The sequence below is a fragment of the Stegastes partitus genome, unplaced genomic scaffold (assembly GCF_000690725.1).
Source record: "Stegastes partitus isolate 25-593 unplaced genomic scaffold, Stegastes_partitus-1.0.2 Scaffold8, whole genome shotgun sequence".
Taxonomy (NCBI): Eukaryota; Metazoa; Chordata; class Actinopteri; family Pomacentridae; genus Stegastes; species Stegastes partitus.
In genome coordinates, this window is record NW_007577739.1 from 1724102 (window position 1) to 1740490 (window position 16389).

General features: G+C 41.9%; 1 protein-coding gene across 1 annotated transcript; it reads left to right on the top strand.

The window, feature by feature from the left end:
• The first annotated feature begins 734 nt into the window (after positions 1-734).
• Positions 735-15574, top strand: lrrc9 (leucine rich repeat containing 9). Its single transcript, XM_008284226.1, has 32 exons — positions 735-791; positions 1887-2105; positions 2312-2452; positions 2557-2620; positions 2740-2810; positions 3934-4116; positions 4493-4648; positions 4761-4978; positions 5090-5221; positions 5314-5493; positions 5607-5721; positions 6002-6137; positions 6240-6380; positions 6465-6589; positions 6897-7082; positions 7176-7295; positions 7436-7627; positions 7746-7871; positions 8048-8188; positions 8382-8559; positions 8659-8879; positions 9002-9124; positions 9220-9350; positions 9433-9541; positions 9623-9756; positions 10691-10827; positions 11272-11489; positions 12363-12431; positions 13367-13492; positions 14958-15141; positions 15280-15436; positions 15541-15574. The coding sequence occupies exons 1-32, from the start codon at positions 735-737 to the stop codon at positions 15572-15574; spliced, it is 4524 nt and encodes a 1507-aa protein (XP_008282448.1).
• Positions 15575-16389: the final 815 nt, after the last annotated feature.

A 16389-nucleotide genomic window follows, 5' to 3' on the forward strand; every position in this document is an offset into this window, starting at 1 on the left:
ATAAAAAGGTGTGTTACGGACTGCAAATGAAGTCAAGTGTGTGACAGCAACAACAAAAAAAAAAAAAAAACACGGCCAGAAAATAAAAACGCTTGTTGTGGTGACAATGGCTACACAACACAACACACAGAAGCCACACGACCCGAGGGGACAACAATAAAGATGGCGTCATTCTCCAGTCTTATTAGTGACGGAAGGTGTTTTAATGAAGTAGCGAGAACTCTATTCTTTAGTAGTGCCCTCTTATTTATTTACCGAATAAATACTTGTGTTTTTCACGGATATGTGGGGGAAAACATTACCTTGCCGTGTGGCGCCCTCGTCCGGAAGTTCAAAGCACGAGCAGGGCCTCAAAAGTTTCAGCCTCCTTCCTTAGCAACCGTGTTAGCAACCAGACGCTCCCGCATCGATACAGGCTCATACCAAATATTACTGAGAGCCACTTATAAGTTATGGCTCTCGTCGTGGAGGATGGAGTTGTTTTTGTTTGCTGTGCGACACCAGCTGACTTCGACGACAAACACTGACAGCATCTGTGCGTCTGTAGCCGGCCAGTGAGTGGCACATCTGGAGAGGCTAGCAAAGTTAGCATCAATGTGCTAACCTCAACTATTGCAGGTACGTGTAGTCCCTCTTTATCTCTACGTTTGTCATTTATTTTCCAGCAGACTCTCAGTAAAATAAGACAAGAAAATGAATGTAAGACATGAGCTATTTTCACTGGTTGCAGAGTTATGTTGCAGAGTGAGAAACAGAAGAACCGAGGGGACGAGGAGGTGGTCAAGAAACTGGTCAGTCAAACATCTTCTTAACAAATGGTGCCGACATTAAAGGGAAAAATCTGCAGCTTTATGGATTTTTTTTAAATTTTTATTTTAGAGATTTTTCCCCCTATGTTTCCAAAATATACAAGCATGCCAATAAAATAACAAAAGGGATTGGATATCTGATGTACCAGTAGAGACTTGTCAAGCCATGAAATTATCAAAAGAAATTAGAATATTATGACATGTAAAGGTTTATTATTGTAAATAATATTTTTTAAAATATCATACAATTTGTGACAACAGAAAAATCAGTTTTTTTTCAGTGTAAATATTCTATATAAAAATACATGTATTTTTTCATTCAATTGTATATTTTTGTCATCTTGTGTACACATTTATTTTATTATTACTTAATTATTATTTCCTTGTACTTTCTTTTCTATTTTTTGGATGCTGCTGTGGCATGTAAATTTCCCTCATATAATAATAGTAATAATAATTCTATTCTAATCTAAAAAGACAAACTGGGTCTGTAATTTGACAAGGATTTGCTTGTTAAATAAGATCTATCTATCTATCTATCTATCTATCTATCTATCTATCTATCTATCTATCTATCTATCTATCTATCTGTCTATCTGTCTATCTGTCTGTCTATCTATCTATCTATCTATCTATCTATCTATCTATCTATCTGTCTATCTATCTGTGTTTTGGTGTGTACTGTACATATATTTAATTTCTGGATTTCTGTTAATTTTGCAAACTAAGATTGTGCATTTGCATGTTTTATCATTTAGCTCCTGCTTGTAGTTGTTTCTGTTTTGTTTTTTTCCCTGAAGCACTTGAACACACTTCAAAACCTGAAGGAACTAAACTCCTCTATGTTTTCTGTTCAAAAGTTTAGTACTAGATTTTTTTTAAATGATGAAAAATTACTGTATTTTTAATAAAACATTTCTTTTTTACACTGTAGGTAAATGTTCAGTTTGAAGTTGCTGGTGTATATTTTGCCTTTCGTTTCTTTTTTCATTATTTTCACTGCATTTGATTTATTTATTTTTATTCCCAGTGATAATAAGACCTTGTTCAAACACAGTGATTATTTTTTCCCAACAGTGCCTGGTTAATGGAGTGTCCTATGAAAAAATCGCACAAGAAGGATGCAATGTCAAGACATTAGAGATCTTCTTCTCTGGTTTCCCTCGCATGGTTGGACTGTCCTTCTTCCCAAGGCTCTGCCAGCTGACCATAGTGGACCAGAACATAAAACACATCGAAGGACTTGAGTGCTGCCCTCTGCTCCAGGAGCTGTGGATAGTCCAGTGCCATCTGACAGTAAGTTTTTTATGACACCTTGAATCATTACAGTCCAAATAAAGTAAATCTTGTGAGCGACTTGCTGTTTTGCAGCACAAGTACTAAAACCTGTCTGTTGCATACATACATTATCATTCATGATTTGAAAAATACAATAACCAGCATCGGTGACTTGTACAAAATACTATTAAACAATAACCTGTGCCATATTGTTTTTGTTGCAGGACATATCTGGACTACAGAACTGTCTACAACTACAGAAACTCTACCTTTATGATAATCAAATCTGTGAAATAGAGAATTTAGAATTGCAGGTCAACCTGGAAGTCCTGTGGCTCAATAACAACTGCATAAATAAAATACAGGTTTGAACTGTAAACTACAAATTCACAAATATGATGTCTATTTATCTAACTAGTGCATCTCTTCCTTGTTTTATGAATAATGTGGTTGTGTTTTTTTCCTAAAGGGCTTGACCACACTTCAAAACCTGAAGGAACTAAACCTTGCTGACAATATTATTGAAAAAATTGGTAGGTTTTTTTTTAACCCTCTGTGTTTTCTTTGCCAAATTTGATGGTCAGTAAGCAGCTTGAAAAATAATATTAATAGATCATTTTAGATTTTAAATTTTATTTTATTTTTTTATAAGGGTACAGCCTTGATCCCAATGTCAGCCTTCAGAATCTCAATCTGTCCGGGAACAAGATCAGCTCCTTTAAGGTAAGATTAAAAACCAAAACATGCTTTTGAATTCCTTCTGTAAAAAGTTTTCTTAGGGATTTTGTAAAATCTTATTAAAATCCTTGGTTTGACAAAGGGCATTTCTAAATTCTTGGGAAATGTCGGGGTCTCGGCCAGTTCAGATTTTCAATCATGTCGACAACGGGCTGGCTGAACAAGACCTTCACTGAGGTATTGAGCAGCATAATTAAAAGTTTTGCCATTCCAAATTCAATGATATGTATTCCATTGCATCTTTAAAAAGAAATTTAAAAAAAAAATACTTCAAAGACTATATAAGAATTTTCTAATATCCAGCTTTGTGTTAACTTTAAGTTTTAGACATATGCTGTAGCTGATGAGCTCATTCAGAGCATTTATACTGAATCATTGTTTTTGTTCAAGGTCATCTTGACCTGAAACACACACGTTTTGTGGCTTTAGCTTTGATTGGGTTAACACCTCCAATCTTATTCCTGCAATCCACATTTTTTCCTAACCTAGCTTTGCTCTAAAGAATTTAATTATTGTCATTCATAGCAGAGTTCCCGGTACATTGCAATACCAGCAGGATCAAAGAATAAGTCTTTGCCCTCCTTGCCATTACGGTGTGACATTTCTTTTTCATGGCTGTGCAGTGAATATAGAAGAAAAAAGAAAAAGCAAGTTATGAAAGATCTTTGGCTCATCTGTAACCCCGTCAACAATAGCCGGGTGACAGACAGTTCCTTCAACACTGAGCGTAAATTTAGGTTTTTAGTCAATTTGCAAAAGATGCCACAATGCTTCTGACTTCTAAAATATAATGCCTATTGTACTGCAGTCTCTTTACAATAGCAATAATGCAGCAGTGCTGTAAACTTATTGTGGCATTTTGACGAAAAAATGTCTGTCTTGCTACCAGATCGTTCATCCTTGAACAGCCTCTAAGAGACTAATGTTGGAAGCATAAGAACCAGATGTAGGGTCTGCACGAGGTTTAAATCTGTTGTTTGTTAAAAACATCAAAAGATAATCAAATTAATTTAAATTATAAATTCTTTTTTTTTTATTCTCGTGAGGAATAACGGTGTCCTTCGTGGAGCAGACACAAACCTTTCTCTGTGTTCTGTTGTTGTAACAGGAGCTGACCCTGCTCGCCCATCTGCCCCATCTGAGTGAATTAGCACTGAAGGACCCCACGTCAACGCCAAACCCAGTGTGCCTGCTGTGTAACTATGCCACACACGTTCTTTATCACATGCCAGGCCTCCAACGACTCGACACCTATGACGTCTCCAGCAAGCAAGTCAAGGAGGCGGCCGAGGTATTGAGACGACTTACGGGACCGCGAGTTCACATGAGTCTGTGTTTGACTTCTGAGAGGCTACACATTCTCTTGATTTGTGTTGATTTCCTAATGACGTACCTGAATTTCAAACAATCCCTTTAAGTTTCCTCTAGATTTTTTTGGAGACACCACAAAAATAACAACGTATGTTTTCTTTTTATTATTTTCTCTGTAATTTAACTCACAATTGTTATTTTTGGTAGTTGTTAAGATACTGAGCAGCATTAAAATGGGGTAGATTTGAACTATGCCTGTCTTTTTTTCTTTTTTTCTTTAAAGTACACATTACTTTTGTCATTTGTTGCCTTTATGTGGTTCTTTTAAGACCAACTAAGGAGTCTTTTTCTTGCAGTCTGCTGTAATGAAGAAAATGATGTACTACAACATGCGTGTACGTACCGCTCAGAGGAACCTGGCAGAGGCCCAGCTCAGTCTGCTCGAGAGGAAAAAAAGTCTACTACAGTTACCCGAAGAATGCAACAGGACCCTCAGCCATGCTCTCAAACGTGTATGTACAATCCATGAAACATTTTGAAAATAACAGGATACGTTTTTTTAGCTGCATGCTGCTGTTTCTGTGCACAGTTAAGAGAACTGTTTTCACTTGGATGCATTCCTAGCTTGAACGTGAGCTCTCCATGGTGCCGCTTAGTTGCAAGAAGTCTGCCTGCAAGTCAGGGGATGAACCAGGAGGACCGAACCAGTCGGAGGAAGGTTCAACTGAAAGAAGTGACTCATCCGCCAACATCAGTCGTGATCCTGCCACGGAGCACAAAATACTCCTAAAGACTGAAGCGCTGAGGGAAAGGCTGAAGCTGTGGACCAGGAGGATGAAGGAGTCAGTTTGCATGTTCAGATGAGAGAATGAATCATTGTTTTGTGTAATTTTAACTGCTTACATGACAGCACCTCCAACATAAAAAATAAAAAAATCTTCTTTTATATTCAGGATTGAAGCCTGGTATGAGCAGGAGTTGGCCAAAGCCACAAACAGGATGGAATACACGGTGCAGTTTCTATTGATGGAGCTTGAAAGTGTTGGAAACATCCGTTTGGAGGAGGGCTGCTCCACCGACCCCTGGTACTCATTGTTATTACCAAACGTAGCTTTAACCGTTGTGTAATTCACAGTAGCAGAGAGGCAACAATAACGCTCTGTTTTTATTTTTTCAGGTTTACATCCTGTTGTGACCTCTTGCTTTCCCGCTTCTCTCCTTCGGACTTCAAGAGTCAGGGCTTCATTGACATTAAGATTGACAGAGTTATTCGGATTCACAACAGTGCTCTGAGGCTTCGCTTTGAGGACAAACTTCACAGCCTGCTCGCCAGCGACGACTCTGTCATCCTTCCACAGTAAGTGAAACTAGACAGCGATGAAAAAGGATGAATAATGGGTCTGAACAATACCTCTGTGCAGATGTTAAGCATAATACTGTGACAGTCAGTAAAAGGACCTTTTTAAGCAGGAATTACAGACGTCGACTGGAGTATTTATTCTATGTAGCTGGCCCTGAACGTCGTCAGAAGGAAGAAACTTTGTGCATTCTAGAGGAAGGCTTCAAAGCCGCAGAGCAACAAAAGGTGCGTGTTCTGCCAGGAAGAATTCACCTGCACACACATTAACTCCTGTCATCCTGATTTATTCGACTAAGAATTAGGAGAAAACTTTAAGCTAATGTGGTGTTTGCTCGTCAGTTCACGCCTCTACACCTGTAGACAATGCAATGAACAGCATGAGCAACAGCAATGAGTCAGAGAAGGAGAGAAGTTGTGATGTGTGTGTGTGCATCTGCATCTAGAAAGAACTACACGAGTGCTGTGGAACAATCTGATTTTTGTTTTTTTAATCTCTTTGAATTAGGCCTTGGGAAGAGTTGGTGCCGTACCTTTATCCAATAGTTTAAGTGTGACCGAACAGCCCAGACTCCAGTATGCATTGCGCCAAGCCAGCCGGTGTGATTCTAAGCAAAGTACCGACACAATCCCCCTTAGGCACAGTGAGTTAGTTGTACTGTCATGTTCTCATATTCCAATTCGCTGGAACTACTGTGATTGTTTTCATAATAGCTAAAATGCTAATGCTTTTGTTTTGCCTCTAGGTCAGGTTATTGTTTCCAAAGTGTTCGTGGGTAACAGCACACCCATTCGTGATGGAGAACCGCTGGACAGGAGCAGCTACCCCAGAGTCTACTCTGTGTATCGCAATGTGGACGCGAAGCACAGATCTGCAATGAGTGAAGGTATCTGGTGAAGTAAAAGACATGGAGATGACTTTTTATTAGATCTGTTCAAACATTTTGTCTTTCTGTGTGTTTTTTATGCAGACAGACCTCGCTCCACCAAAACACACACTGGTCCTGACTGCAATCCACGCAGGAGGCACTGGTTTGTGTTTGAACATGAGCTCGTCCTGCCAGAGTACATCATATACTTTGAATACATCACCGGGGTAATACATGCCTTTATCTCGGAAAGTATTTGATATATCAAACTACAATTTCACAAATATCTTTATAAATATTCATTGCTTATGATAAAAAACAAAACAAAAAACATTCAGGCAAATGAGAGATGATTGAACGGACATTGCTCTAAAGAGTTGATGATTTGTGACGGCATGACCAGGGAGTAAAACAATGACTCAGTTCCGCTGATGTGATGAAGACTCAGCAGGAACTTCAGCCAAAAGAAACAGAAGATTTTTAAATGTCTCTCCTTCAGCTGCACATGTTAACATTTTGATGTGCTGTCACAAGGACAAGGAACAACCTTCATTTTCGAGCCACGGCACAGGCAGAGATACTCCTCCTTCCAACGACATCATCCTGGACAAAGGAGTCCTCAACATGGAGCCTGTGCTGAAGCCGCAGCCCAGGTTGTTGAGCTTGGATGATACGATTCTTCTTAATGTGGCCAGAGCCAACGTCCTCAGTCAGATCACTGTAAGTCCTCGGCCATTTTATTAAACAGGAGTTTGGTTTTGAAGCCGTTTCATACACTCACCGTGACGTCTCTTTAATGGGTTGAATTTCCAGAAGCTTAACCTTCACGGCAACAGTCTGAGTAAAGTTAAGGAGATTTCCAGCCTCACAGCTCTGAGACATCTTACCATCAGCTTCAATGAGTTCACACGCCTCGATGACATTTCTCACATGGTAAACGTGATCCTAGAAAAAGACTCTATTGCTTACTTGTGTAATATTAGATTTAACTGGATCGACATAATAAAGAGTTTTGGACCATAGTATAAAATGCAAATATTTAACACGTGTTGTCCCCTGTACCTAAAATGCAGCCCAACCTTGAGTTTTTGGATGCTAGCTATAACCACTTGGTGACTCTAGAAGGGCTGCGGGGGCTGGGGCAGCTCAAACAGCTCGATGTGAGCTGGAACAAGTTGACCAAGGCCAGAGAGGAGACGGCTGTGCTGAGAAGACACACACCTGCTCTGCTGAAGCTGGACACCCGATACAATCCCTGGGACAAGGCGAGTGCTGTGATCAAAATAAATCTTAATGCTATAAATGGAAGCTCTACAATACTAATTGCATGTTCAACATATGCATAGAGTACATGCTGCAGTGTGTTTTCCCCCTTCCTTCCAGCCAGAAACAGTGAGGATGACCGTACTTGGCCGTCTCACAACCCTCACACATCTGGATGATGTTCTGGTAGCAGAGGAGGAGGCTGCTGAAGCTGTTCAGATGGCTGCTGGCTCCAAAATTAACCAGGTTTGACAGATTTTGTAAATATTTCTTCTTTTACAGATAAGACAATATTTTTATTTCTCGGGTCTGCTCTGCGTGAAGACACATTTTTTCTATAATCATATAAGATGTTGATTGATTAAACTAAGTAGCTACGTGCCGTACTGTAATTCAGTCAGACTTGTTGACACTGCTCGCAGGCATCTCTCCTGGCTCACTCCCGTACCAACGAAGACCGTCCCCGTAGTCTTAGTCTGCTGTCAACAGCCCAGCTCCTATGTCGTTTGAGTCCTGCACCCTGGGGCCTCGGGAGAGAACTGGAGCCCGACTGGACTGCAAAAGTGAGCAGCAGCGGGAAGGCTTCTTCGTAAAATAAGTGACTGTAAAGATGCATTTGGAAAGTAGTTACTCTGGAGCCTGACCGGGCTGCATGATGTTGATACGGTCTCCACTATTGCATAATTTAAACAGTAGTCCATGTAATCTTGAATAATATTTGCTTTTATGTGTTTGTGGTCACTCCATTTTGACCAGATCACCACCCTGAACCTTGACAACCAGAGGATTTCCAAGCTGATTAACCTGAATAAGCTCGTTAACCTGCGTTGGGCCTCCTTTAATGATAACGACATCTCTAAAGTGGAGGGTCTTGAAAGCTGCCTGAAGCTGGAGGAGCTCTCCCTGAACAACAACAGCATCAGCACGCTCAGTGGTCATTCACACACTTAACATGATTTACCTCAGAAGTAGTTATGATACCTACACCTAAAGCAGAGTAACCATCATTATTTCTGTGTCTGTCTTTGCACAGGCCTGGCCAGACTGCAGTGCCTAAATAAACTGAGTGTAGATGGGAATCAGCTGTCTAGTCTGGATGCCTCGGTTCTAGATCAGCTGCCCAACCTGGCTTTTCTGTCAGTGGAGAACAACCGCATCACATCCCTGCATGGAATCCACAGAGTTCGCTCTCTCCTTGAACTTTACATCGGCAGCAACCAGCTTTCTGCTTCAAGAGATATCTACTACCTGAAGGTGAGAATCTACTGTAATTAAAACAGACAATTTGATGTCAAACCTCACGACCTGGAAGAGAAATAAGGATTTCAGATTTTCATCGCGGTAATTAAGCTTGTTTGCGCCTTTTTCTTTTTCAGGGATTGGCGAACCTCATCATTCTGGATCTCTGTGGGAATCCTTTAGTGGAAAAACTGGAAAACTATCGAATATATGTCGTGTTTCATCTCCCCTCCCTTAAAGCTCTGGATGGATTTGCAGTGGTATGAGCCAAAAGTGCAACCAACTGAATGTTGTGATGTTGTAGTGATTCTATCCAGTCATTTGTATTTACTGTTCTTTTCTTTTTTTTCTCTAGGAAGTGAGCGAGTGTGAGAGTGCAAAGAATATGTTCAGGGGAAGACTAACCATGGACACAGTGGCAGAGAAGCTGGGCCACTCAAACTACACAGAAATCACCTACCTCACCCTTCAATCTTGCTCCATTAGGTAATAGCCTAGATCTACAAGCAGATAAAGACAACACTTTAAAAACAAAATGAGCCCAAAACATCCCCTTTGTTTCCCACAGGATGGTTGATCTGTCTCCAGCGGACCAGTTCTGTAACCTGCACAGCGTCAACTTAGACCACAACAACCTCACGTCCTTCTCCGGCCTCATCTACCTGCCCAATATCAAAGTAAAAATCATGCTGAGTGTCCACAGACTGGCTTTAAATGTAGCCAAGCCATAGACTGATAGATTATTTACTTCTTTACAGGCTCTTTGTCTGAACTACAACCACATCGAGTCCATTCTGCCCAGACAGAAGACTCACCTGACTAACAGACAGATACTGTACAGCAAAGTCCACTCAAGCGGCTACGGCCAGCAGAGCCCATCCAAATCCAGCAGGTGATATGAAGCAGTTTTAGCTCGCTCATTTATATAAAAGCGAGATTTTCACACAGAATATGTACTGTTGGGCTGCAATGTGGAGCGGTGGTTAGCACCATCGCCTCGCAGCTAGAAGGTCGCTGGTTCGCGTCCCAGTGAGGAACCTTCTGTGTGGAGTCTCCATGTTCTCCCCGTGCAGCGTGGGTTCTCTCCGGGTTCTCCGGCTTCCTCCCACAGTCCAGAAACATGCTGAGGTTAATTGGTGAATCTAAATTGTCCATAGGTGTGAATGTGAGTGTGCTTGGTTGTCTGTCTCTAAGTGTAGCCCTGTGATAGACTGGTTACCTGTCCAGGTGAACCTGCCTTCACCCTGAGTCAGCTGGAATAGACTCCAGCCCCCCATGACCCTAGTGAGGATTAAGCGGTGTATAGATCAGGGATGGATGGATATTTACTGTTTATTCTTACATTTTGCATCGTTTTTGTGATTTTGTGGACTGTAGCCATTAGGGGGCAGCACTGACCAGCCAATGAATGAACAGCCTATTGACGGTTATATAAACTTTTACAGAGGTTCCTGATAAAAACCTTTTTAAAAAAATGGTTGCAAATGTAGTAATGCAAAAAAAAAAAAAGAATTCTTGTGATTTGAATCAAAAGTGAATTAATACTGATCATTTCCAGAATTGTCATCAGTAAAAATCTAAACATTGAAATCTTCCTAGATAGTGTATTGCAGGAATAACAGGATTTTTCAGTGACGTATTCCTTGTGTAGAAACCGGTGCATAAACAGCGAGGCGACAGGCATCCTTTTGTTTGTCTGACTGTGATTGCCATGAAGAGGTTTGCACCTGTGAGGTCTGACCAGTTAAATGCGCCAGCAGGAGGGAGAATGAGATGTTCGTTTAACCACCGAGGTTGCAAACTGTCCCTCTGTGTCTGTGTTTAAGGGATACTGGGCCCACTGGCAGCCTGGAGCCACTGATGGGAAGCCTGGAGGTGCTATATTTGAGTCACAATGGCATCTCCAATATGGCCAATCTGCAGCTCAGCAGGCTCACCAATCTTAAAGCGCTCTTCCTACAAGGTATGTATGGTTGCTGTACCACCCCTCCCTCTCAAAGCCGGTGAAAAGGGCAGCCTGTGAAAAGGCAAGCACCGAGAGCAAAGTCTCCCATAGACCTAAGGCCAGGTGGGTGATGAGACTTGAAGAAAAGAATGGCTGACTTTCTTTTCAACAGCTTTTGAAGGCTTTTGATTGAGTTTTGCTTTGTCAGGGTGATTTGTCCCACAAAGCCACCCTTACTTTCCTTTCTCTCTTTCTGCTTGAAAACCTTTGGAAGCTGTTTCTGTAATTTCAGTGCTTTTTACACCAGGGGCTAACAAGAAATAGCCAACAAATGTGTCTCAAAATGCTTCCTTTTCTATTGTTAAGGATGTGCAGATTACTGTTGTGTGCAGTCGATAGAAATGTTAAGCTGTTGTTTGAGACGTCTTTCCATTGTTTTAATGAGGTTTGGTCTCTACCTAGGTAATGAGATCAGCCAGGTGGAAGGCTTGGAGGGGCTTCACCAGCTCCGAGAGCTTGTGTTAGACAGAAACCGGATCAAAGGTCTGGCCAAGAACTCTTTCACAGCCCAGAACGTGCTCCTGGAGCTGCACCTAGCCGAGAACCGAATCCGAGAGCTAAACCATCTCGATCCACTGACTGAGCTCCGCAAGCTCTTCCTTGGCATGAACAAGCTGCAGGTATTCTGCTTCAGCGGCAGCAGTCTCCTCACAAGATGGATTTTTTAATGTTTATATTCAGGATTTTAATGAAACCGCGTATTCAATTAAACTGCCTGAATGACTCACAGCACGGTGATTTCCCGAGGTCATCACCGAGGTCACAGCCATCTTTTGTGCAGTTTTTGATTTACCACCAACTTTTACTGATTGGTTCATATGTGTCAGATGTTTAAGAATGTATTTTATTCAGCGCGCAGCAGTATTACTTTTCTGTGCATTTGCAAAGTGAGACATGAAGTATAGTAATCATAAGTCATTACCACCCACTGAGGCACGCAAGGGGTAGCATTAAGGAGATTCAAGTTTGATTGAAGGTCAGGGCTGTGTGCATGGAGAAAGAGGGGAACAATCAGGACAACGTGTAATCAGCTTCTCAGCCTGCATCTCCTTATCCAGGGCGAGTGATTTGCACTTTTGTTGCCAGTTCCTTCTTCCTTTCACTTCCTAAATGTTTTCACGCGTTCAATTAAGAAATAAAATACAGCAATCATCCCAAAGCATCGGTCCTCACAGTGGGGGCGTCTTTGAATCACGGCCAAGTCCGAGCATAAAGCTGGGAGTGAGAGAAAATGCCCCCCATGCCCTGTTGCGTGCCCTGTTGCGTGCCCAAACTCTCTCATGAGATTAATGAGAGCTCTCACATGTAATCTCTCCCATTAGCTGCTTCCATCCTGCCTACACCAAAATTATGAAAGGTTCAGCCGTGATGCATATGTTTCCATTATCTACACACGGCAGGCTACAGCCAGTGGGAAGGAACTGTTACATGGAGGAGGGGTTTGTGAATGAAAAAGAGTTTAAAATAATCTATTGTTGCTCTTCGTTTTGTAGGACGTCACAGAGCTTGACAAATTAGAAGTTCTTCCCTCGCTGACGGAGCTCTCCATTGTCGGCAATCCTGTGAGTATAACTGGGTTGTGCGGACAGTTTGTTGATTTAATTTCATAGCAAAGCAAAACAGAATTCATAGTTTTTCCTTTTTATTCTATCATAAGCTTACACGGTGATGTGAATCGACGAGCTGTCACCCACGGGACACTTTGACCTCCTTCTCTTGCAAACAAATTATCAAAAGCACGCTTATGGTCTCAGTTTCTCTCACAATCCGAAACACTAACCCGGTGCATCTCTGTGGCTCCAAATTAAGTGATTACATGAAGGGCCGTCTGCTGTGCCTCAAACTGGCTGGCATGAGAGACAAATTCGTTGACCAAATGGCAGTGCGCTATTGGCCCTGTTACATCACCCATCTGGAGCTCATGGATCAGGCCTGAGCAGAGCCTACAGCCCAGGGGCTCTCTGTCGTCCATAGGGTAATGCTCAGCTGTGGTTGCCTCTTTACTGCTTGATCCCATCCCCCTTCTTTTCCCATAGGGGAGGGGTTAATCCTGCCAGAGGGTAGAGGCCAACAGCCACCCTGGAGACAATACCTCCTGCTGTTGATCGTATGAGATAGCTCCTTCACCCATGTTCCCTGGCCAAAGTCTGTCTCCTCCTCTCCACTGGACATCCATTGGCACACAGTCACAACTTAATCACAGCAGCAGTGTCCTGCAGGAACATGCAGTTCTGTGACTGGACAGGCTGGGTTCATACCCCGGCCAGAGGGTGCCCTCAGCTGGGCAGGGACCTATCTGCCGCTGTCAGCTGGGTCGCTGGAATAGCTGATGGGAACATGATCACTACACTGGGACCCACATAGCATCATATTTATCCCAGATGTCTCGAGGCAGGCTTCATTCAGACTCCGCTATTGAAATTTCTGGCCTTCAGTTGTCGGAAGAGCGGTTTATAAACAGTACGTTTCATCAAACAGGTGTATTTTATCGTTGCAGGTGGCTCGTAATTCTCTCCACAGACCTGCGGTAGTGCTTCGCCTGTCCCAGTTGCAGGTTCTGGATGGAGTGGTGGTCACTCTGGAGGAAAGGACCAGGGCGGAACTCCTCAGTGCTGATCCATCTGTGAGAACTGTACACCTCGTCAATGCTCACTCACATAATCATACACCAATCAACCACAACATTATCACCTCTGACAGGTGAAGTGAGCAACATTGATTATGTCGTTAGCAAACAGAACAGTCAGTTCTTAAAGCTGATATGTTGGAAACAGCGTAAGCATCTGAGTGACTCCAAAAAAGGAGATCTACACAATACTAGCAATTTCCCTGAGGTTTTGTACCGAAGGGATCAATAAAGTTTTATTCTAATTCTAATTTTTATTCTATTAGGCAGGTAGTTTAATGTTGTGGCTGATTCGTGTGCATGTGCATACACACAGGGCTACGGTTCACTCAGAGATCATGTTTTCAGCATCTTTTGTCAACTTGGGGGAGTTTCATAGGAAAATTGAAGAGTTACACTTGTTGGGAATTTTACAAGATGATTTCAGTATTGTTAGACTACTAAGCCTTTAATATTTCACTTGTCTTCATGGTTTCTGGTCAGACTTTAGTCAGACTGATGAGGGATGCATTGTCAGGACTTCAGTTTTTGTAATATCCTGCCAACAGCACTGTTCACATTCTATACATACAGCATGTGAACAAAAAAGGTTTTACTTTAAACAAATTTGCACTGTTAGAGTGTTGTTTTGCCCGACAGGAATCAACCATCCTCTCAGGACTGAATTACAGATGAACAAACACATTGCTCATTCAGAATCTCATAATGGGCCTCATCATGTAACATGTATTCCAACTGAAAGTAACGAAACGATAACAACTAAACCGCAGCCACCAAAAAAGAGGAAAGCCTGGATCAAACTCGTTCGGTCCAACTGATTTAATGTTCATGTAATGAGAGAGCGGGGCAGTAATTCTCTCGCAGCTCTGAATTAAAAGCAGTCTAAGCCTGCTAGCATCATCCTGCTGATTAGATGAAATGTGCCCGGCCGATAATGCACCAGTGGATTTACCCCCTATTAGCCAGGTCAACACGACCCTCTCTGCTTGTTAATCGGAGATATGGAAATGACAGAGCAGAGACCCTGGGTTTTCTCATTAAAAACACAAACACAAACCTCCCCCCCTATTGACTCTCATAAATGCCATCTCAGTTGTCACTCTAAATCTATGCCTGTAACTGCTTTCGCTTGAATTTGAACATTGTTATTGATGAGCAGTAATTACTCTTCCCCTATAAGATGCTTATATATGTGGAACAACATGCAGTCTAATCACCAATCCTCTGCTAAGTGTGTGGGTGGAGTGGACACAGTGCACGGGGGGCAGTGGTGGATATAGGAAGGCAGAGAAAATAAGAGTGAGGATGCATATGTGAGCGAGGCCGATGGCGTTGTGTTGACCACTTAACAGACGATGTTTACTCATTATGTGAACATCTGCTTATGCTCTTTAAAGCATTTCTGTCCTGGAGAAATACATCAATGTTTCTCATGCTCTTTGTTCAACACTTTATCTTAAAGACATGCTCTCAGCATCCTGGAGCTTCTCTTCCCACCCCTGAAATCAACCTGCCCGGACCGCTGCCCTTCATGCCTCATAACACCACCCTAAGAGGGATGAGTATCGGTGGAGGGCTGCAGAACTTTATGCACGGGCATGACGTGCTGCCAAGTAATGTGGACGAGGATCAATACACATACAAATGTGAGTGTCACGTTTCTCCTGTTGTAGAAGTTTTCACGATGAAAAATATGAAGCTTTAAACTGGCATGTATAGCTTGTTATGTTGGAACTAGTGCTGAAGACCCTGTAACTCTCACCCCATATTAAACCCCAACTCAGACAAGAAGCACAAGTACAGCAATGTTGCTCGAAGTGGCCAAACTGACGTCAACTTCAGACACAGCCGACGAGCAGGAAGCAACCTCCTGAGCACGTGTCTCCTGTCTGATGGGAACAGAGTCATCATTACGAATTCCAAACAGGATCAAGGCAGCAGGTTTGTAAAGACAAAATAATATAGCGATGATTATGATTCTCTCAATTGTTTAACATTTTAAAAAGGAAAGTCTACAAGGTGACGGTTCGTTTGTTGTATTCCAGATTCCCCAGTGGTGGTAAACCTCCACCCATGTAGCGACCAGAGGAGCTGCAGCATTCAGTGATCAGAGCGCAATCCAAAGGTGAACACACATCGCAGCGATGCCTGTAGTCATATTCCACAGTATTTTTATGTCTTCACATGGCAAACAAAACATTAATATGTCTTGATGATGGCATTTTTGTAAGCATGCCTTAGCATGACTTTTGTTTTTTGACATTGCAATAAATAACTTCTTTTTTTTTAAATATATGCATTTTTAAATAAATGAATTTTGCTGCTCTATGAATTATACAGTAGCTTAAAAGTAAAATGCATTTGACACGAGTTAAATTAGGCTACTTGACGAGGCCATGTAGTGCATTACTTTCAAATGCATTTATAATGACTGTGACTTCATGTTCTATCCACATATGTGGATCACTAACCATGGTAATCTGAGGATGAGAGGTTTTGGTGTCATTTCAGCCGCTATCCCATCCTTTGCCCCAAACAAGTATAAAAAAAAAACACCCACAGATGTAAGGGCGTGTGAGCCTGGCATGCTGCGTCCATTGGGTCAAATGCATCCCCAACAAGTGGATAATCCAGCTTTAGCACACCTCTCTGTGGACAATAATCTGCAGTCACTCAGATAAAGATGTAATCTTGAATAAGGTCCAAATGGATTTCAGAGATTGTCAGTTTCATCATGTTAGCCTCTTTTCGAAAAGCTCACTGCAGTTTCGCCTCTAACAGGCAAATCTCGTGTGTTGTAACTGGAAATGAACCTACTCTACTTAATATTTATGATGTTAGTTCTGATGAATATTAGAAAATAATCCTTCATGTCTTCCAGTTGGTTTAGAGTC

What these genes read in the sequence shown, in the direction of transcription:
- lrrc9 (XM_008284226.1), top strand. Translation starts at nt 735, where the DNA reads ATGTTGCAGAGTGAGAAACAGAAGAACCGAGGGGACGAGGAGGTGGTC. An exon ending in ACGTCCTCAGTCAGATCACT is followed by an intron (nt 7,083 to 7,175) that starts GTAAGTCCTCGG and finishes TTGAATTTCCAG; the next exon opens with AAGCTTAACCTTCACGGCAA. An exon ending in GAGATATCTACTACCTGAAG is followed by an intron (nt 8,880 to 9,001) that starts GTGAGAATCTAC and finishes TTTCTTTTTCAG; the next exon opens with GGATTGGCGAACCTCATCAT.